Genomic DNA, 20,770 nt, shown 5'->3' with positions numbered 1-20,770 from the left:
ATCCATTAGGGATTGTTTTATAAAGGAAAATAATATTTAGAATAACAAAATTATAACCCTACCTAGGCATGTTGCAAAGCCATTTGAAAAATAACTCAGAACAAGTTTTGTGAGTAGAATGTAGTGTTCAAGCCACACACTTAAGAGATGGAACAAATACAGATACATAAAAAAGAAAAAATGCTATTATGAAACCACAATATTAAGACTGTATGGTACTGATGTAAGAACAGACAATAAAGATCAGTGAAGCAGAACTGAGAATCTAAAAGTAGATACTTACATATATGGCCAACTGATTTTTGACAACAGAGTTGGATGAATTAATGAGAAACTAAAATGTGCTTTCATGTTTCTCACATAAATAAATTTTCACTGTACTTTTAAAGGCTTTTTCATGGCAGAATTTATACATTGCATTGTATATTTATTTTTCTGGCCTTTTAAAATAAAATCATCTTGAGAGAGCAGGGATATCTTATTCATTTTTGTATTTCTGGCACAACTCAATAACTCAATAAACTTGCTGAATGAATGGAATGTAGTAAAGCTTTGAATCAGCAACCCCTATTAAAAAGAGCACTAGCTTTTTCAAGAATTTAGGAATATGTCTTAGAATATCTTTGTAACTTGCTTTAGTGACTTATCGTATATGGTTCTGTACATAGTTGCTCATTGCTAAGCAAGAAGGAGCTCATTTCACAAATTCCAAAAACCTTCTCTCAAGGACTTCACATTCTCGTAGCAAGAGATCCACAGTGTAGTAGGTAATCATTTATATCTATCCTACAACTGCTGCTTCTCAAGTGTCTAACTGTATACAGAGGATTAATTAATTAATAATATCAAAGGCAATACAAACTAACAGTCTAAGGATATAACCCTATGAGTAAGATGGGCTTCTAAAAAATTTGTTCCACTTAAGATAAATGAGTTTTTAACTTTATTTTAGTTAAAAGCTAAGGAGAAAAAGTCTAATTCACTAGTAGGACAAAATCTAAATATCTACCACATCAAAAAGACATCTCATGTTCAAGATGTGCCCCAAAATAATACAGAAACAGGAGAAATACAAGCAGGAGTGATAGATGAAACAAGACTGGTCTAAATCAACTATACTTCAATTTTTTTAAAAAAGCAGACAGACCAAAGTCATTGAAACTGAATGATGGGTTCATTAGTGGTTTATTATACTACGTGATCTTCGTTGTTGTTCACTCAGCCATGGACTGCAGCACGCCAAGCTTCCCTATCCTTCACCATCTCCCCAAGTTTGCTCAAATTCATGTCCATTGAGTTAGTGATGCCATCCAACCATCTCGTCCTCTGTCATCCCCTTCTCCTCCTGCTTTCCCAGCATCAGTCTTTTCTAATGAGTCAGCTCTTCCCAACAGGTGGCCAAAGTACTGGAGCTTCAGCTTCAGCTTCAGTCCTTCCAATGAATATTCAGGACTGATTTCCTTTAGGATGGACTGGTTTGATCTCCTTGCAGTCCAAGGAACTCTCAAGAGTCTTCTCCAACATCACAGTTCAAAAGCATCAATTCATCAGCACTCAATCTTTATGGTCCAACTCTCACATCCATACATGGCTACTGGAAAATCCACAGCTTTGACTAGATGGCCCTTTGTTGGCAAAGTAATGTCCCTGCTGTCTAGGTTGTTCACAGCTTTTCTTTCAAAGAGCAAACGTCTTTTAATTTCATGGCAGCTATGCTATCTCCTTTTGTGTAAATATTCCAAAATAAAAACAGCTCCAAAGAAAAAGATACCTTAAGGGGATAGATATGACAGAAATTTCTGTGACAGTAAGAATTAAGTATGTGGTAAGCAAATCCTTTTGTGTATAGATATCTTTAAAACAGTTTTTGTTTGTTCAAAAATCTGAACTTTTAAATATCAAAGACAATTTTCAGTTTTCTTTGAATAAATCTTTAGCAGAAAAATACTGAGGAATAGGTCTAAATTACTGAGAGAAAAAAATTTTAAAAACTGCCCAATGCTTTGACTTTTTTCTATATAATGAAAATCACCACATTTCTTTTCTGCTCTAAAAATACTATTGAAAATAAGAACATCAGTGTTGTTCTTCATTATACCCACTTCTAAAAGATTTCTAACTTCACAGGATAGAAACAAAAAAAAGGGGATGGAGAACTATGAATTTCATAAAAGCATGAGTGTTTGTTAGATAAACAGTAAACTGTTATTAGAGAATATGGCAAATCCATTGAAAGTGCCAAAGAAGAGTCTCTTTTCATTTGTAACAAATTCAACTAATGCATTTAGGGTAACTAAAAGGAGTAATAACACAGAAGAAGAAAAACCCTTGATACCCCCAGTCCAAAATAAAGGAAAGAAAGGTAAACTCTTCTCAAAAGATTCCCTAGAGGTCACAATTTCATTCTGAGAAAAACATTAAGTTTTCTATTCTTGGCTTCAAATTGTTAAGTAACTACAACTTGAAAATATGACAGAATATACTGGAGATAAACCTTGTTATCTTCCTTCCCAGCTACATCTCCAAAATTAAAAGAGAAAGCAAACAAGTAAATGCAATTAACTAATTACTCATTCATAACTCACCTGCAGGAAACATGAATCGAATTTCTCTTTCTGCTGCAGCAAAATCATTACTTCCATGAAGTGCATTTCTTAGCTCATCTGTGCCATAAATCGCCCTCAGACTGAAACCAAGTTAGAAATGATGACCACCCAATCTGACATTCTTTCCTTACTTTTTAACATATGTATTCTACTTAGAAATTTTACAGAAGCATCTCCACTTCTCACATATGGAGGTTTTAATCTATCTTGATTTTAAGCGTAAATCTATCTACATGAGGGTCAAATATATTTAAATCTGCAGGAAAGATATATTGGAAAAATAGTTATCTGGGTGAAAAAGAGGTATTATCTTGTGACAATTTTTAAAAAATGGTATTTTCAGAAGTGTCAAGAACTCAATGTCCTCTGGTTTCTAAACACTAGAGATAATGTTGAAAATTTGAGTTTCTAATCTCTATTATCAACATTCTACAAAATACCATCCCAATTTTCCCATGAAAATTCTATACCAGTGGCAGTTTAATTCAGGAATGAGAGAAAAATAAGGCTAGTCAACCGTAAATCGAACATTCTCTGACACCTTTCATGGTAATCGATATTAAAGTACACATTTAAGAAGTTAAAACACAGAATGAACCTTCCCACCCAACCCTGCATCACCACCAAAAAAAAAAAAAAAATCAGGTTATTCAGGAAAACTTTCAAATTAAAGGAAATTCTTATTACAATGAAATCAGATTTTTTTTCATTTTCATAGTTGGATTCCATTTCTCCCCTAGGAAAGTTACCTGTCTGGGTGTGTCTCCTTAGCTACTAAGCTATTACTTGGTCCCAAGAGTTCTTTCCAGTAAGAGATGGCGTTATATCTAGCTAATATCATGGCAACAAGTGGTCCAGAACTCATGTAAGCTGTTAAATTGGGGAAAAACATTTTCCCATATTGTTCCACATAAAAGTTACTACAGTGCTCAGGGCTGAGATGTAGTTTTCTTCTCTAAAAGAGAAACAAAGTCAACAAAATAATTATTGACAGTTCAGTAATACCTTATTAAGTCACTAATGGGATTCCCTTGGGGCTCAGCTGGTAAAGAATCCATCTGCAAGGCAGGAGACCTGGGTTGGGAAGATCCCCTGGAGAAGGGAAGGGCTACCCCTCCAGTATTCTGGCCTAGAGAATTCCATGAACTGTATGTATAGTCCATGTGATCACAAAGAGTTGGACATGACTAAGCGACTTTCACAAGTCACTAACAGCTTGAAATAGTACCAATCTGACCACAAAAGACACATGTGTACCCCAATGTTCATCGCAGCACGGTTTACAATAGCCAGGACATGCAAGCAACCTAGCCGTCCATCAGCAGACAAATGGATAAGAAAACTGTGGTACATATACACAATGGAATATTATTCAGCTATTAAAAAGAATGCATTTGAATCAGTTCTAATGAGGTGGATGAAACTGGAGCCTATTATACACAGTGAAGTAAGTCAGAAAGAAAAACATCAATACAGTATATCAATGCATATATATGGAATTTAGAAAGATGGGAATGATGTCCCTATATGTGAGACAGCAAAAGAGACACAGATATAAAGAACAGACTTTTGGACTATGTGCAAGAAGGGAAGGGTGGGATGATTTGAGAGAATAGCATTGAAACATGTATATTACCATAAGTGAAACACATTGCCAGTCTAGGTTTGATGCATGAGACACGGCACTCAGGGCCAGTTCAGGGATGACCCTGAGGGGTGGGATGGGGAGGGAGGTGGGAGGGGGGTTCAGGATGGAGAACACATGTACACCCATGGCTGATTCATGTCAATGTGTGGCAAAAACCACTACAATATTGTAAAGTAATTAGCTTCCAATCAAAATTTTTATTTATTTTTAATTTTTTTTTTGAACAGAGGAAAATTTATGCGTCGAACCTGGACTGGTCACTTATGATAATATACATGCTACAATTCCATTCTCTCCAATCATTCCACCTTCACCCTCTCCCACAGAGTCCCAAAGACTGTTCTAAATGCCTATGTCTCTTTTGCAGTCTCTTATACAGGGTTTAGGTTACCATTTTTCTAAATTCCATATATATGCGTTAATATACGGTATTGATGTTCTTCTTTCAATTATACAGAGTGAAGTAAGCCAGAAAGAAAAAAAATTTTTTTTAAATGTAGGCTGTAAATAAGAATTATTACTTAAGAAAAACTACTCTTGTTTGGCAGCCTCCTTCAACCTATGGTATGTTAATGGTGGCTCAGCAGTAAAGAATCCACTTGCCAATGCAGAAGAAACAGGTTTGATCCCTGGGTCAGGAAGATCCCCTGGAGAAGGAAATGGCAATCCACTTCTGTATTCTTGTATGGGAAATCCCATGGACAGAGGAGCCTGGCGGACTACAGGCCTTAGGGTCACAAAAAGGAGTCAGATACGACTTAGTGAGTAAAAAACAACAACATTAATGACAAAATAATCTTATCTCCTTAAAGTAAAAACATGCCAATCTTTAATATCTTAATACATACTTCGTATAAAGTAAAAATTACTGTAGAATATTCCAAACTCATCTTTCCCTATTTGTGAAATTTTCCTACATTATTTTAGAGAACTGGTCTCATTATGGTACTCTGAAGTAGTATGCAACATGATGCAGTAAACAAGTTTTTCACTTGTTTACTCATTCTGGTTCTGCCATAAATATGTTGATTCAGAAAGAGCTTAAGATAAGTAGTTAGCATTAAGCTTGTTGATTTGAAAGAAAATGAAATGTTTGAGACAAAGAAATATTAATTTTTTCACAAATGAGAAGCTATATGAATTATTAAATTTTAAAAAGCATAGAAGCCAAGTCAGTCATTCTTCCAATTTTTCTATTTTAACTCCATTCACAAGTCACTTCCTGCTTACTCAATGCCGTTCTAAATTGCTGTTTAGAGAAACCAAAACTAATCACAGGCAGAAATGATAAATCTACCATCATTCAGCTATCTAATATTCACATTTCAGTTCAGTTCAGTTCAGTCGCTCAGTCGTGTCCAACTCTCCGTGACCCCATGAATCACAGCACGCCAGGCCTCCCTGTCCATCACCAACTCCCGGAGTACACTCAAACTCATGTCCACAGAGTCGGTGATGCCATCCAGCCATCTCATTCTCTATCATCCCCTTCTCCTCCCACCCCCAACCTTTCCCAGCATCATTGCTCATTAAACACCTGGAATAAAAGAATTTGTATTTCCAAAAAAAAACCCCACAAAACTATCCTATGTCTTCAGGCTTCAGAAACTTGATAAAATTGCTTGGTTTGTAGAGCGGGATCTAAACTGCCCCAGTTCAAGAAGCCTGTAAAGATGCTTACTAGGTAGTTCAGCACTGCTATGAACAGGCTCTACTGGACAAAAACTAACATTCTCATAGTCAAGGATCAGTTATGGAAGCCTGCTAAGTCACTTTAGTTGTGTCAACTCTTTGCAACCCTATGGGCTGTAGTCCTCCAGACTCCTCTGTCCATGGGATTCTCTAGGCAAGAATACTAGAGTGGGCTGCAGTTTCCTTCTCCAGGGATCATACTGACCCAGGGATAGAACCTGAGTCTCTTACGTCTCCTGCAGGCAGGTTCTTTACCACTAGCACCACCTGGGAAGCTCTAGTACTATTAAAAAAAAGGTGCTGACATCTATTTTAATATTAAAATTCATATAGTCAAGAAATAGAAGAAATCTGAGAAGTGATAACAGCACTTGATTTAGTATAATCGTAGATTCTATTATTTTAAAATTAAGACATGCCTGTATTTGTGATTCTTATGCCTACTGGTTTGAGCAATTTTGCTGTTGCTGGGTTAAAAATCTTATCAGTTGCACTATAAACACTTAACTACCACATATCCCTTAACAAGCAAGGGAAGCTGTCTTTTGCAGGTATGCCAGCTAAAGTAGCATAATTTTAAAAACTGAGGGCTCATTTTAAAGTAAAGTTGATACTGAATCAATGATTCCATCAATTGCTTCCAAATTAGATCAGATAAACTTTTTTGTAATTTAGATTAGTATTTTCACGAGATAATTCTCTGGCAGTCCACACAGTCCAGTGTGCTTTCACTGTAGAGGGAATGGATTCAATCCCTAGTCAGGGAACTAAAATTCTGCAAGCCATGGCCAAAATATAAGTAAATAAACAAAAAACAAAACATTTTCACAAAGAGAAGTGAACTTAATATAAGAAAAGGAGGTTGGTCCAGTGGGTAAGACTCTGTGCTCCCAATTCAGGGGGCCCTGGTTCAATCCCTGGTCAAGCAACTAGATCCCACATGCCACAAAAGAGTTCGCTGTGGCCCCCACAAAAAAAAAAAAAAAAGATCCCGCATGCAGCAACTAAAGATCCTGAGTGCTGCAACTAAGACCCAGCACAGCCAAATAAATAAATATTTTTTAAAAAAGGAATCAATAGTTTGTTGTAACACAGGAAAGACTGCTACCTACTACATGAACACATCATTTTTCTTTTCCTAGATGGGAAAAGAAAGCCTCAAGTTCAATGAACTCTCAACTACAATAAAGCCTATTTTAAAGCGTGTAATACATAGGACAAAAACGATTTCACTGACAAGAGATACCTGGAACAGCAAAGTCATAGAGACAGAGTGTAGAATAGTGTTACCAAGGACTGGGGAGAGGGCTAAGCAGAGAGCTAGTGTTTAACAGGTACAGAGTGTCAGTTTGAGATGATGAAAAAGTTCTAGAGATGGTCAGTGGTGACGGTTGCACAACAATGTGAAGGTACTTTAATGCCCTTGAACTGAAACAGTTAAAAAGGTAAATTTTATGTTGTATATATTTTATCATAATTAAACCAAAAAGAAGCATACTACATACCAAGATGTCCTTTGGTTTAAAATTTATTGCTGACTAGAGAAAGTGTTAAATATTAACATTTACACTAAGTTGTTTTTTTAATAAGTTTTAATTTCTAATTATCGCTTGCTGCTTAATTACTTTTTCACTAATTCTTTTCAAACTTTTAAAAATCAAATTGGAAACTTTATCTTATTTGTATGTTTTGTCTTTCTTCTAAAATTAATGAGCAATACTTTGGGGATTAAAAAATTCAAAGCAATATAAAAAGGTTCATACTGAAAAATTTCATTCCCATTCCTGTCCTAACTCAGCCTGTTCTTCCTTACCCTCTAAATGCAACCATTTTTTAATGCTTATTTAAAATTCATTTTGTAAATTCTAAATTCATTTTGTAAATACTGGCAAACATGAATATATATTACTTTTTTTCTATCATAGAAAAAAGCTACACATTGTTCTGCATCTTGCTTTTTTCCCTAACAGGATACAGAGAGGTTCTTCATTGCTCTTTTTATAGTTAGTTGCATAGTATTCAATTTGGCAGATTCGTCAGGCTGAATTTAACCAATTTCCTAATGCAGGGTTGTTTTCAATTTTTTGCTTGTAAATAAACAATGCTACAAAAAATTACCTAGATATATGTCACTGCATATTAACACACAAGTTACAGGAGAGATTCCCAGTAGTACTGCTGGGTCAAAGGGAAGATGCATCATAAATACTGATAGATAATTGCCAGATTCCCTTCCATAGGGGTTATGTCGTTTACTTTTGTATTCTTGCCAGATGGTAGTTCAGTATCATTTTGCTTTTTCCCTGCTTAGAGATTGAGCATCTTTTACCATGTTTTAGAAGCATTTTTATTTCTTTTTCTATGACCATCCACATGTACTGCCCATTTTCAACTGAATTTTTATCCTGTTTTAGGAGCTTTGTATACATTTGGGAGATTAGTCTTTACGAGTTACAAATATTTTTTCCAAGTTTGTCACCTGCGTTTTGACTTTGCTTATTATGCTTCTTTGGCCATGCTCAAGTTTTTTATGTTTATATTTTTATCAATCTTTTATTTTACAGTACCCAGTAAAAAGGTTGGCCCCTTCCAAGAATAAAAAGAAATTCAGCCATTCTTCTTCTAGAGTTTATATGATTTAATTTTTTAATATTTAAATATCAAATCCATTTGGAATTTATCCTGGTATATATAGTGTAATATTTGAATCCAAGTTTTTTTTTAAGTGGCTACCCAGTTTCCTAACAACATTTATTTAAAAGCTCATTTTTACCTGAATCTGTTAATTATATTAACTATTTCTTTATACTTTCCTGCATTACTACTCCCTTAAACTTTCTTGTAGCATCTCAGCCTCCATGTATCCTTCTAAGTTCATTCAAATACCCACTTTTCTGAAGACTGAAGTTATCTTTTTTATTTTTTTAAAGACTCAACAAGCAATATGACACTGAATAAATATAATAAAAAGTGAAATTTCAAATAAGAATGGTACAAAAAAGGAAGATTAAAAATATTCCATTCTATTTGATAGTCTTTATATATTCATTTTCAAACTACTAACTGCAGAACAAGGAAAAGGCTTAAAACATTAAATTAAAAAAAAAAACTCAACAGTCTAAAAATTCATCAAGAGAAGATCAAGTAAATAGACTGTGGTTTATTAGGACAGAAGAGTATTTACATGGAAGTTAGATTCAGATGTAATGATCTGGCATTAAATATCTGAGGGAGGGTAAAGAGGGTCCAGGGAGGGTGACTGTCCTACTTTATGGGGGAAACATATTTGTAAATGCATACGAAAATTCTGGAAGAAAAAAAATTGTTAAGTGGTTGTCTCTGCAGATTGAGACTTGAGTTGGGAGAGGAGAGATGGGAAAAAGAAGTTTTACTTCTCATTTTATATATTTTTAAAGTGTGAAAATACTTTTTGGAAAATTATCACATATAACTTTTATATTCAGAAGAGTAAACCTAAATTTCATGCTAAATACTAAGGATCAAACTGGGCTAATACATATACATAAACATTTTTAAAAGGTAAAATCAAAGGTATTCTAAAACAAGTTTAGGGATATAACTCTATGAGTAAGAAGAGCTTTCAAACGTATCTTTTACTTAAGATAAAGTGAATTTTTAATTCTATTTTAGCTAAAAGCTAAGTCATTTTCAGTAAAGAGGAAAAAAACATGATCATACTGCCCAGAAGTTACCTGAACAATGGTGAATCCAGATCTGAGAATAATATCTTGTATCTCCTCCTCTTTGTCAACAATGTCTGGTTTGATAACAGCCAGAGTCTTTTCTACGTAGATCTGAGGTGGGGGCATTGATAGCTCCATTCTGGCTTTTCAGCTACAATTTAAAACTCTTCACGCATATCAACTGCAATGACATGCACCCGCACCCCCAACTTAATGTAATTGTGACTAAATAGCATTATCAGGTGCTTGATTTTTATTATAAAGCTGGAAACTGTCATAGTTTTTTCCACAAGCAGTGTCTCAGTAATACGATTTTCACTCTATCTCCTGCCATGGGTTTTCCTAGGTGTTTTCATTAAGCTAGGAGAGCCCAAGGAGCAAGGCAAAGCCGAGGACCCAGGGGGCCCAGGAAGAGACTAGGTCTGCCTCTCTCCACGACACTCAGCACCACCCCTCACAGTACACACACACACACCCTCTCTCCACCCTCTCCTGCCACTAGAACGCTTAGGGTAAGGCCCAACTGGAAAGCAAAATTCCTGGGTCCCCTGAATCTCTGTGGGCTGCACCCCCAGATTCCTTCAGAGTCTGGCCCTCATCTGGGCACTCACCTTAGCCTGGGCTCCTTTAGTGTCACAGATTGTTGCTAGGAGACCAGAAATTCAGCTTAGAGACGGTGGCTGCAGAGGGCCAATTCCAGTAGAGCACTTCACCGTCTTTGGCTAGCTCCTTTTAGACAAGAAAGGGGACCCACCACAGGCATTTTTATCCCCTTGCAAATCTTAAAAGCAATAGATGTTTTCTAACATTTTCCTCATAATTTATTTCATCCTCCTAGTCATTCGAAGGACACTTGTATTATCTCCACTTTACAAATGATGAGATAAATCATAGATGCTCTCCCTCATCCTATCCCCAGCACCTTCCAGTATATGTAAGAAAATCCGTGTCAGATACCTTCCATATTTCACCAGACAGTGTTATCCCCTCTACTGCCAGCTTCTGTAATCATTAAAAGGTAATTTTCGACTTGTGAAATAACATTTATTTAAAGAGCAGTAAAAGAAGTTTAATCTATTTACCTCTAAATTAACCTTACGGAACAAAGATGTGGGCAACATATATGGCATAACCCCAAATCTCAGTTTTCTGTGTTTTCTTTATATCATGTCCGCAAGCACCTTTAACTCTTTGGTTGTAAGTTAAGGTATAATTCTTATTAGAAAAGACAACAGAGAAATGGTAAACAAGTATTGGGATCTTCAGTAAGTCAGAGTCTCAACAAAAGGTCCAAAATCCAGAAAAGTTCAGGGAAGCAGCTCCAAGTTAGCAAAACAGGTTTTCCATCATCCATAGTGTTGGTGAGTTTTCATTCCAGACTATTTAAGTCTCTTCTTTTGTCTAACCAAATACTCAGCACCTACAGGGTCAAGGCAGATAGCAGCTATGAATCTTTATGGAGGTTTGAATGCAATTTTATTTCTTTCTCTGCAGAGATTCAACCATGTTTTTCTCTTTAAAGTATCAATAAGACTGCCCAAAAAAGAAACCCTCAAATGTCTTCTTCTGGCTACCATAACTTATCTCCTATAGATGGGACAATGTGGACATATATTAATACCAACATAGCATCAAAAAATGGACAGTGACTCCAGCCTCAGGTATTCATGTTTAGCCCTCTGACTTGAGGCTCTGGAATTAGATGCACCCATTACTTACTTATCTATCCCCAGGTCTCTAAGAGCTCTTTACTGCTGCCTGCCTTCCTAGAGTATTTTACTTCACCATCTATTAAAGCTGGTTCCACAGAGGAGCAGTTATAATGTGAACCCTTCAGGTCCTTGAATCACCTCTAAACATAAACTCTGGGAGCACAAGGTCACTTCAACATCACCCTTATTCTCACAAGACTTTCTAAAATCAGATTCTAGAAACTACACTCCTTTTTCTTGCAGCTCTCTACCCATAGTACCTGAATCTGCTCTAAGACTTCTCGCTGCATCTCCACAGCCATATGGTATACATGATGATCAGAATCATTGTACATCACAGCATTTTGGAACATCAGCATCAGGTCCCGCTGGAACTGAGCCATGGTGCGAATCCGTCCCTTGGACAGATTCCTTTTCAGGCTAGTTAAGTCCATGGGTCTACAGGTGGCCAAGAGAAACCAGAGGAAATCAAACCTTCATGTGGAACATGTGGTGACCTAACATGATTTCTTGAAAAACTAACCAGCTCTTAATGAAAACAGTAGTAAAGATAACAATCCCCATTAGATATAAAGTAGCAATAGCAGCTAACATAAAGACTGCTTACAATAAGTCGAGTGCTATGTTAGGTATTTTCTATATTAACTCACTTGATTCTCTCAATAAACCTATATGGTAAGTACCATGATCACAACTGGCAATGAGAAAATTGAGATCTAAAAAAGTTAGGTACTTGCCCAAAGTCACACAGCTTAGATTCCAATTCAGAAGCAGCCTGACTCCAGAGCCCATAGGACCAGTCATGACATTTTACAGTTGGTGGTATCAAAGTTGTAAAGAGCTCTAATTTGTCACATGGGAGTTACTGACGGTTTACAATGTATAGTCATACACTAGGTATTTAATCAACAGTTTTTACTATACAATCAAAATCTCAGAGTTTTTTCTTCTTTCATGAAGATAAAATGAATATTAAGATAAATATTATATAACGAGACATAATAGAGAATGGGTGTATAAGAGAAGGCACAGCAGAGTAGAAAGAGGACTGAACTAGGAGGTAGGTAAGACTCCAGTTTAGTTTTAGCTCTGCTATTCACTTTTGATCACAGACAAGTCATGATCACCTCTGAGTCTTAGTTTTCCCATCTACAGAATTAAGAAGTCTGTCTCCAAAGGTTCTTTTATGATCTTTTATACATTAATACACTAGTTTATGATAGCATTGATATGATAACTATGATATAAAAATCCACAATACTGCAATCAACCAGTGTTTGTAAAATCCATTTGGATTATCATCTTTGCCTTGCATACTTATAACTGCCTGAAGGAATACAGTTTTCCTTTCAAAGTTCTCCTCCAAAATAAGTGTCAAAAGCTACCAAAGGCTAATGTAAGATTATAACAAACAGATCATATTACTGAAAAGTCAATAATGAAAAAAAGCCTCTTTATCCTGTTGTTCCTTACATTCTCAAATAAGGACTGAGCTTATCATAACTTTATGAACTTATATAAAATATATCTTGAGCTTAAGTAATGTAAATGAAATAAGGAAATAATCTAACAGATGCAAAATAAAGTATGAAAAGACAGATATAAAAGCAACCAACCTTTCTTGACCCCTTTTCCACTGACCTTTTCACCACATCCTTGTATCCTGGGGCCTGCCTTTCTGACACAGGCTTCAGAAACGGACTGCTGAACCTGATAAAGGACAAATCCAGAGAGAATGAAGAAACTCTAGAAAGTCACCCTAAATGAGAAGAGTGGCTGTGAATGTCCAGAGTGGCTTGGAGTCCTACCTGTGACTGGCTATCATCTTCCAGACTGGCAGGAGAGTCTTCTTAAATAGCAAGTGATCCTGAACAGGATCACCATGGCATAGATCAGACCTATGGGATAAAATAGGACAGAAAAGAAACAGTAATTTCACATATGGTATGTTCCCCCTAGATGAGCAATGAGTTTTCCCCAACACACAGTGTCCCTAGCTAACATCTGAAGGAAATAACATCCCAGGAATGAAAACGTATTTAAGGCTTCCATAAAGGACCCTAGACTATAAGTATTCTCTACTGATCACTATTATTAAATGAAGTTGTTACATTCTTACAAGCAACTGCCTGTGTCTTTTGCAATCTTGTATTTCAGCACCTATAACTCTAAACAACTGGTCTATGAGAGTAGTCTTTGTTTACTGATGTCTCCCAAGTTCCTGGCACATATTAAGTGCTCAAATGAGTATTTGATAAATTAATCTGGTCCTCTTCTTATACATAAATATGCCACATTAATAAGTATTTCTCCCATATTTCCAGAAGGGGGGAACTTGGTTTCATATCCCAAGGAATTCTCTCAAACTTCACCTGAATGCTATACCATTTTTCTTTTTCATTCTCTTCTGTATAGTAACCTTTAAGTAACCTTAAAAATAACAAGACAAATTCATTTCTCCTCATGGTCCTTCCTTCTCTGGGCTAAACTGCCTAATTTATTCAGTTTTTTCTTTAGAGGTACAACTGCTCAACATTTTATTTCATTTTGTAATTTTCCCAGTTGGCAAGTTTCTTATTTACACCAAAGTTAAATATCACGTTATACTTCATACTTTATACACTGCCTTATTCTCTCTAACCAGACTCTCTTCACACCTAAGGTTTCACACCCTCGTTTTGCTTTATGTACCATATTGTGTGTATCCATTTGAACACAACTCATATTTCATCTTTCTCCAGATTGAACAACTCCATATAACAATTTTCATGATGCAATATCTCACTTGTATCTAAATTATATACCACAAAAATCAATTTATCCTTAAGCCAGAACCCTACAAGAACAAGACATGTAAAGCCAAAAGCAAACCTCTTCCTTTGTTTCTGGTCAGTCAGCCAGAATAAACAAATAGGTTCTGACAGAACTAACAAATAGTTCTGATACAATTTTGTTCATATATCCACAAAAGAGATATTGTTTCCATTATGTAAAATGTACTGAGATAAGTTTGATAACTTCATAATCAATCAATTTGCAATATTTTAAGAAATATCCCCTTGCTTACCTTTATTTCCATCTATTTGGGAATGCACGCCAAGCAACTACAAGTAAAATTGTGGGAGTAAAAAGGACCTGCAGACTTAACAGTGGTACTCCAAAAGTTCTACTTTACCCCGAGAGTCAGTACAGACTAAGGAAGAAGCCAGAAGAGAGGGACCAAGGGAATGTCTATCTTTCAAAGTAGTTTTAAGCTTCCATAATGATAACACCAAACTCAAATACCTGTTTCCCTTTAAGCTATCTAGTCAAGCAGACTCAATTACTAATATCTACTGCTTTCTAATAAAGATTTCATGTTTAACCTAAATTCTAAGGTAGGGGTGTGGAGTTTGCATTTCAAGATGCTGACATGTCATGAGAAAAAATGTCCCAGATTAGTGATTTCCTGTTTGGGGGGATAGTCATAATATGCCATCTGCTCACACTTACAAAGGCAATTATAGAAAAGCAAAGGAAGTAATTCTTCAACAAGACAGGTTTTAGCTGTATTCTATTTGTGTAAAAAAATTTGAAATCTACTATTTACAAAAATATATATGCATGGTTCAGTGGTAGACTTTAGGCTAAAATAATTATTGGTTTGCCTTACCACAGATAATGTGGATGGATCTAGGAGGTAGTGAAGAAAAAAAACAGTTTGTGCTGTCTTCTCTCTATACATAGACACCAGACTAGGCCCAGAAGAGGAACTATATGTTACCAAAACTAGAAATACCTTGTTTTTCTGATTTAAAAAGAAATTCACTTTACTGAAAAAAAAAATTAACATTCTAAAACATGCCCTGTGGCCTTAAGAGTTATTATGCTAAAAAAAAATTATAAACAATTTCCCAAGACCTGTAAAAAAAAGTAACAAGGGACATAATATCTTAGAAATAATTTTTAACTTCAAGTTAATAGGAGATGTTTTAGTATTTTTAGAAGTACAGTTTATATATTAGACTTGAGTGACAAGCTGACTCATCAATATTTCCTGAATAAACATAGACATGCATTACTTATGAAAGAGATTCTTAATGTTGATAAAACAGTCCTGTTTTATAAGGTGAAAGCATAGAGGCTACTATTTATATAGTAGAATTGTATTTAATTCTATTTCTAGTGTTTCCCAACTCTAATTCTATTTTTCAATTTACAAAAGTAATCAATGCTCATGGCAACAAATTCAAATAGGCATAAACACAAGTAAAAGTATGAATCCTAAAAATCTTGGATAAAAATCTATACTTACAGCTTTGAGGAGGTAGCACGACTGAAAAGGATATCCACCAGAGGAGTCTCCTGGATGCTGCAGCCATCATCACACTCACCTGAAGAACGCTGGTCCTCCATTTCTGACACATACCCTTCACCTTGGTCCTCCTCTTTGGATTCTTGCTGAACTCTCCCCTGGGAATGCCAAGAAACAAAGTTTAGAAAGGTATTTACTATCTTTAAGGTAATTTTTCTTACATGGGGTAAAAGAAGGCTGATCTTAAGGTAAGAAGAGGTCAGTTAAAGTTATAGAGTAAGTTAGAAAAAGGTGGTTTAACTAGACCTAAAACAGTGTCAGACTTTATTTTTTGGGGCTCCAAAATCACTGCAGATGCTGATTGCAGCCATGAAATTAAAAGACGCTTACTCCTTGGAAGGAAAGTTATGACCAACCTTGATAATATATTAAAAAGCAGAGACATTACTTTGCCAACCAAGGTCCGTCTAGTCAAGGCTATGGTTTTTCCCGTGGTCATGTATGGATGTGAGAGTTGGACTGTGAAGAAAGCTGATCGCCAAAGGATGCTTTTGAACTGTGGTGTTGGAGAAGACTCTTGAGAGTCCCTTGGACTGCAAGGAGATCCAACCAGTCCATTCTAAAGGAGATCAATCCTGGGTGTTCATTGGAAGGACTGATGCTAAAGCTGAAACTGCAATACTTTGGCCACCTCATGCGATGAGTTGACTCACTGGAAAAGACTCTGATGCTGGGAAAGGCTGGGGGCGGGAGGAGAAGGGGATGACAGAGAATGACATGGCTGGATGGCATCACTGACTCTGTGGACATGAGTTTGAGTGAACTCCGGGAGTTGGTGATGGACAGGGAGGCCTGGCGTGCTGTGATTCATGGGGTCGCGGAGAGTCGGACACGATTGAGCGACTGAACTGAACTGAATGCAATGGAGGGAGAAGGCAATAGCACCCCACTCCAGTACTCTTGCCTGGAAACTCCCATGGATGGAGGAGCCTGGTAGGCTGCAGTCCATGGGGTCGCGAAGAGTCAGACACGACTGAGCAACTTCACTTTCACTTTTCACTTTCATGCATTGGAGAAGGAAATGGCAACCCACTCCAGTGTTCTTGCCTGGAGAATCCCAGGGACGGGGGAGCCTGGTGGGCTGCCGTCTATGGGGTCGCACAGAGTCGAACACGACTGAACCGACTTAGCAGCAGCAGCAATGCAATGAAGAACTCTTGGAGAACTCTGACTCTATAGCTCCCCAAGAAATGAAAAAGCAATATACTCAAGTCTAGATAGATGCTGTTTTAAAACTGTCATTACTTGTTGCCCTGGAGCTAACCACTCTAGCTGGTCAGATTATATTAATGATAATGGCATTCTAAATTTTACTGACGGCTATGAGCCAGGTACTGTGCTAAGTGCCGCACATGAATTATTCATCTAATCCTCACAGCACACCTGAGACAGAACACTATTACTTCATTTCAGCAGAGAAAACTGAGGTTCTAAAATATTTACTAACATGCCTAAGCCTACACTGCTGCTGCTGCTGCTAAAACCACGATTTAAGACCCAAGTAATTGAACTCTGGAGTCAGCCTATGTGCTCTAACCGTTCTGCTCTGCCTGTCTGTGCACAGGACCGATAGGGCGGCTGGTTTAAGTTATTCACTTATACCTCTTCGCTCTCTATGGATTGTTTCTGAAGTGCCGAAATATCTGAGGGAGGTGGAGTCACCTCTGGCCTTCCATTTTCTCCCAGTGATGACTTCTCAGCGACTAAGGGGTCTTCCTTGTCTGAAAGTTCTTCAGGTTCTCTGTAGGGCTCCCCCTCTCCTTCAGTAGCTTCAATTTCCCTTGCCTCTTGCTCTTGTCTGGTACCAGATGAAGGGCAGCAGCCTTCACTTGATTCTTTGCTGCTAATGCACAACGGCTCCATTAAATAAGCTACCTGCAACCATAGTTTATTGTTAGATGTATAAGAATATCAGTGGAAATGACCTACTACATATTAATAATGCCACATCATTACACTGCCACTGTGACTAAGTCTGAGATGGTAGGGTTAATTGATTCATTCAGTCTTTTTATACATAGGGGTTGGTAGGGACTTAACAGTAAACAAGATATATATGATTCTTGCCCCAAGAAGCTTAAGTTCTAATTTTCCAATCTCAAGTGTCAACAAACGACCATCTAAAAAACTGCTGAAAACTCTGCCACAAACTGTATTTTGACTGATCTTGACCTAGGTTCTCCTGAATGTGTATAGTTGCCACATAAACTCTTTGTCCAGTTCTGTTTTTCTGGTCCTCAGCCCTTAACCAGGGAAATAAAAACACTGCAAAATACTGCCCAGAAGTCTTAACATTATAAACTTACAAGCGAGTCTGGGCAAGTGTCACCTCACGAGTATGAAAGAATGAATTGCAAGGATCCTCGTAAAACAGTCCTACACACAGAAATTCCTGATTCAGGCTTGTAATGACTGGGCTCTTAGAACATTCAGTCAAAAAGTATATATTTGGGACGTTTTGTATCAGCACCAAGTGCTGGAGACACAGCAATCACCTCAATTCCTGCCAATGTAGACCTTATACTTTAGTAAACAATATACAGAGTGGTAGAAATATATGTGGGTAAGCATTCTCAGGAAGTTGAGACTCTTCCACCTATGGAAATAATGGATCCCCATTACCTCAGAGAGAAAGAGGAGGTCCTGGCCGCTGACTTGCTCTGCCTCTTCCTGAGATTCCTCACTGCCTCCGTCCCTCACAAGCAGCTCACTAGCTTCTCTCCCTGGGCTGCTGTCCTCTAGTTCCTCAGCCCCTGGCTCCTCAGTTTCCCTCCAGCTGCCCACATCAAGATCAAAACTGGAGTCCCATGAGCTGAAGAGGGACCTGCAGTCATTGCTCAACTCAGAGTCATTGGGATAGTCTTGTTCAGAATCCAACCAACCCCAGTCATGCCCCATCTGTAAATAAATACACAGAAAAAAAATGCATTAAATACACTCAAATCAGTATTTCTATGACATTTCCATCTACCAACTTTGGTAGAGAGGTAATGGGTCAGAAATTTTTTTCTACTCATCATTAGGGAGAACAGTATCTAGCTGCAGGGAGACATCAGGAGAAAAAGTGATCTGTTACTGGGAATAAAGAAAAAGCCCTGTGTCAAACAGTACAATAGAAATATTACCCAATAAGTATTTGTTTTTAGAATTCCTCATACTCTGAAAGAAGAGAAAAAACTGGAGCATAGCTAGCTGAACTCCTCTATCCAAAATCACCCTTAAACTCAATTGCAAGGCAACAAATAAGATGCACATGGGATATTTTTCTCAGCATATAGACATTTTTAACCTATTAACCATTAAATCCTCAAAGCTTGCTTTACAATTACCTGAAGCATCCTTCTAGTGATATTCAGCTTTCACTTCTCAGAAAGAGAACTGCAACATCAAGTTTTTAAAATATCTTTCCTTGCTTTCATTACACTGCACTCCTGGTTTTCTTACCACTTTGTCCTCTCCCTTTACAACTTTCTGTGTTATCGTTTGGGCCTCTGCTTCCTTACTGTGTCTTTAAAAAAAAAAAAAAGAAATGTAGCCATTTTGAGGTTTCAATTTTGATCTTTATTAAAGGGGCTTCCAAATCTCTCCACTTTTTATATGCACTCTTGCCTCATTTCTCCATGTACCCAAAGGCTGATTCCCTTCAGGTGACAAAAATTACTTTTTAGAACATCTCACAAACTGTTTGAACGTGAAAGTCGTTCAATCGTGTCCGATTCTTTGTGAGTCCACGGACTATACAGTCCATGAATTCTCCAGGCCAGAATACTGGAGGATATCTTCCCAACCCAGGAATCAAACCAGGGTCTCCTGTATTGTAGGCGGATTCTCTACCAGCTGAGCTATCAAGGAAGCCCCCCAAACCATTTGCTCTTCCTAAATTCCTTATGCCTACCATCACTATTTTCTTAGTCCTATTTTGAATCTTTCTTCTCTCTCACATTCATTAAACAAGTCCACTTCCCAATTTTCTTTCACAGTAATTTTTCTCACTGCCCATCCTTTATTCCTGAATAAATGTATAGCCTCCCAGTCAGTTTCTCTATTTTTAATCCAACCTGCTCTGAACAAATACAGTCTCCCTATTTAATGCTTTACAAAAGATACCTCAAATATAAATTTCTCAGTCTGTCAAAGTCCTCCATAAATCAAGCCCAATTTTGTCCCTTTATCCTAGTTCCTGTAATTCACTATTCCTTGATACAATCCTTAACTAGTCTTCTTATTGTTCCCACCGCAGATGCCTCTACCTTAATTTAGCTTGCTTAAGTTTATGAATCACATTCTCTTCCAACCCAAAATCTGTGTCCTTTAATGGACCTCCTCCTCCACAAACTTCTCCAACTTTTAAGACCCCACTGCTTAGATCACATACATGTTTGTATATCGCTTTGGGAATATATTGTAATTAAAGTTTTCTAACTCCTGGGTTGACTGAACTTTCTATCACTTACAAAGATGTGTATCTTCTACGTCCTTAGCCTTCTAACCAGCTTTATATTTTTATTTAAGCCAAAAAAAGATGATTTCCAATCATAAAGTTCCATCTTTCTCAATAATGCTCAAAGTACTAGATAAACCCTATGAATCTCCAACTGTTTAATAAAAAGCTCACAAATACTTCATTTCACTGATCTAATTTTTATTTAGCAACAAAAGTTGGAATAAACTAAGGTGATAAATTTGATAACTGAGTTAAATCTTCAAATAGTAATGTTATGAATTCTAAAACATACAAGAACCCTACACTTAGAAGTATAAAGAAAGGAAATAACAATATACTATTCAAGAAATACCACCTACAGGACTTCCCTGGAGGCACAGTGGATAAAAATTAACCTGCCAGTGCAAGGGACACAGGTTTGATCCCTGGTCCAGGAAGATCCCACATGCCATGGAGCAATTGAGCTTGTGCACCACAACTACTGAGCTTGCGCTCTGGAACCCTCAAGCCAAAACTACTGAAGCCTGCACGCCTAGAACAAGGCGAAGCCACCAAAATGAGAAGCCCCCACTCTCTGCAATTAGAGAAAACCCACACAAAGCAACAATGA

The 20,770-nt window shown here is 37.1% G+C and overlaps 2 protein-coding genes across 3 annotated transcripts in view; both read right to left on the bottom strand.

Annotated features, from left to right (window-relative positions):
- Nucleotides 1-9,827, bottom strand: part of NME5 (NME/NM23 family member 5) — a 43,678-nt gene extending 33,851 nt beyond the window's left edge. For both annotated transcript variants that reach the window (XM_055430941.2, XM_088838368.1), the window contains exons 1-3: nt 9,660-9,827; nt 3,356-3,561; nt 2,586-2,686 (exon numbers count right to left, since the gene is read on the bottom strand). In XM_055430941.2, coding sequence (XP_055286916.1) covers nt 2,586-2,686; nt 3,356-3,561; nt 9,660-9,788 — 436 coding nt within the window. In that variant the 5' untranslated portion in view covers nt 9,789-9,827. The remainder of the gene's footprint in view (nt 1-2,585; nt 2,687-3,355; nt 3,562-9,659) is intronic.
- Nucleotides 9,828-10,275: 448 nt separating this feature from the next.
- Nucleotides 10,276-20,441, bottom strand: LOC129558292 (bromodomain-containing protein 8-like). Its single transcript, XM_088838646.1, has 7 exons — nt 18,339-20,441; nt 17,319-17,591; nt 15,657-15,814; nt 13,171-13,260; nt 13,004-13,072; nt 11,623-11,800; nt 10,276-11,070 (listed from the first exon to the last, which is right to left on the bottom strand). Exons 1-7 carry the CDS (start codon nt 18,612-18,614, stop codon nt 11,020-11,022), a joined length of 1,095 nt encoding a protein of 364 aa, XP_088694772.1. The 5' UTR covers nt 18,615-20,441; the 3' UTR covers nt 10,276-11,019.
- Between the last annotated feature and the right edge of the window lie 329 nt (nt 20,442-20,770).

Source organism: Moschus berezovskii, chromosome 8 (genome assembly GCF_049115385.1).
Source record: "Moschus berezovskii isolate FMDL1 chromosome 8, NW_MosBer_1.0, whole genome shotgun sequence".
Classification (NCBI taxonomy): Eukaryota; Metazoa; Chordata; class Mammalia; order Artiodactyla; family Moschidae; genus Moschus; species Moschus berezovskii.
The sequence above is the reverse complement of the archived record's forward strand: the minus strand, read 5'-3'. Positions and strand labels throughout refer to the sequence as shown.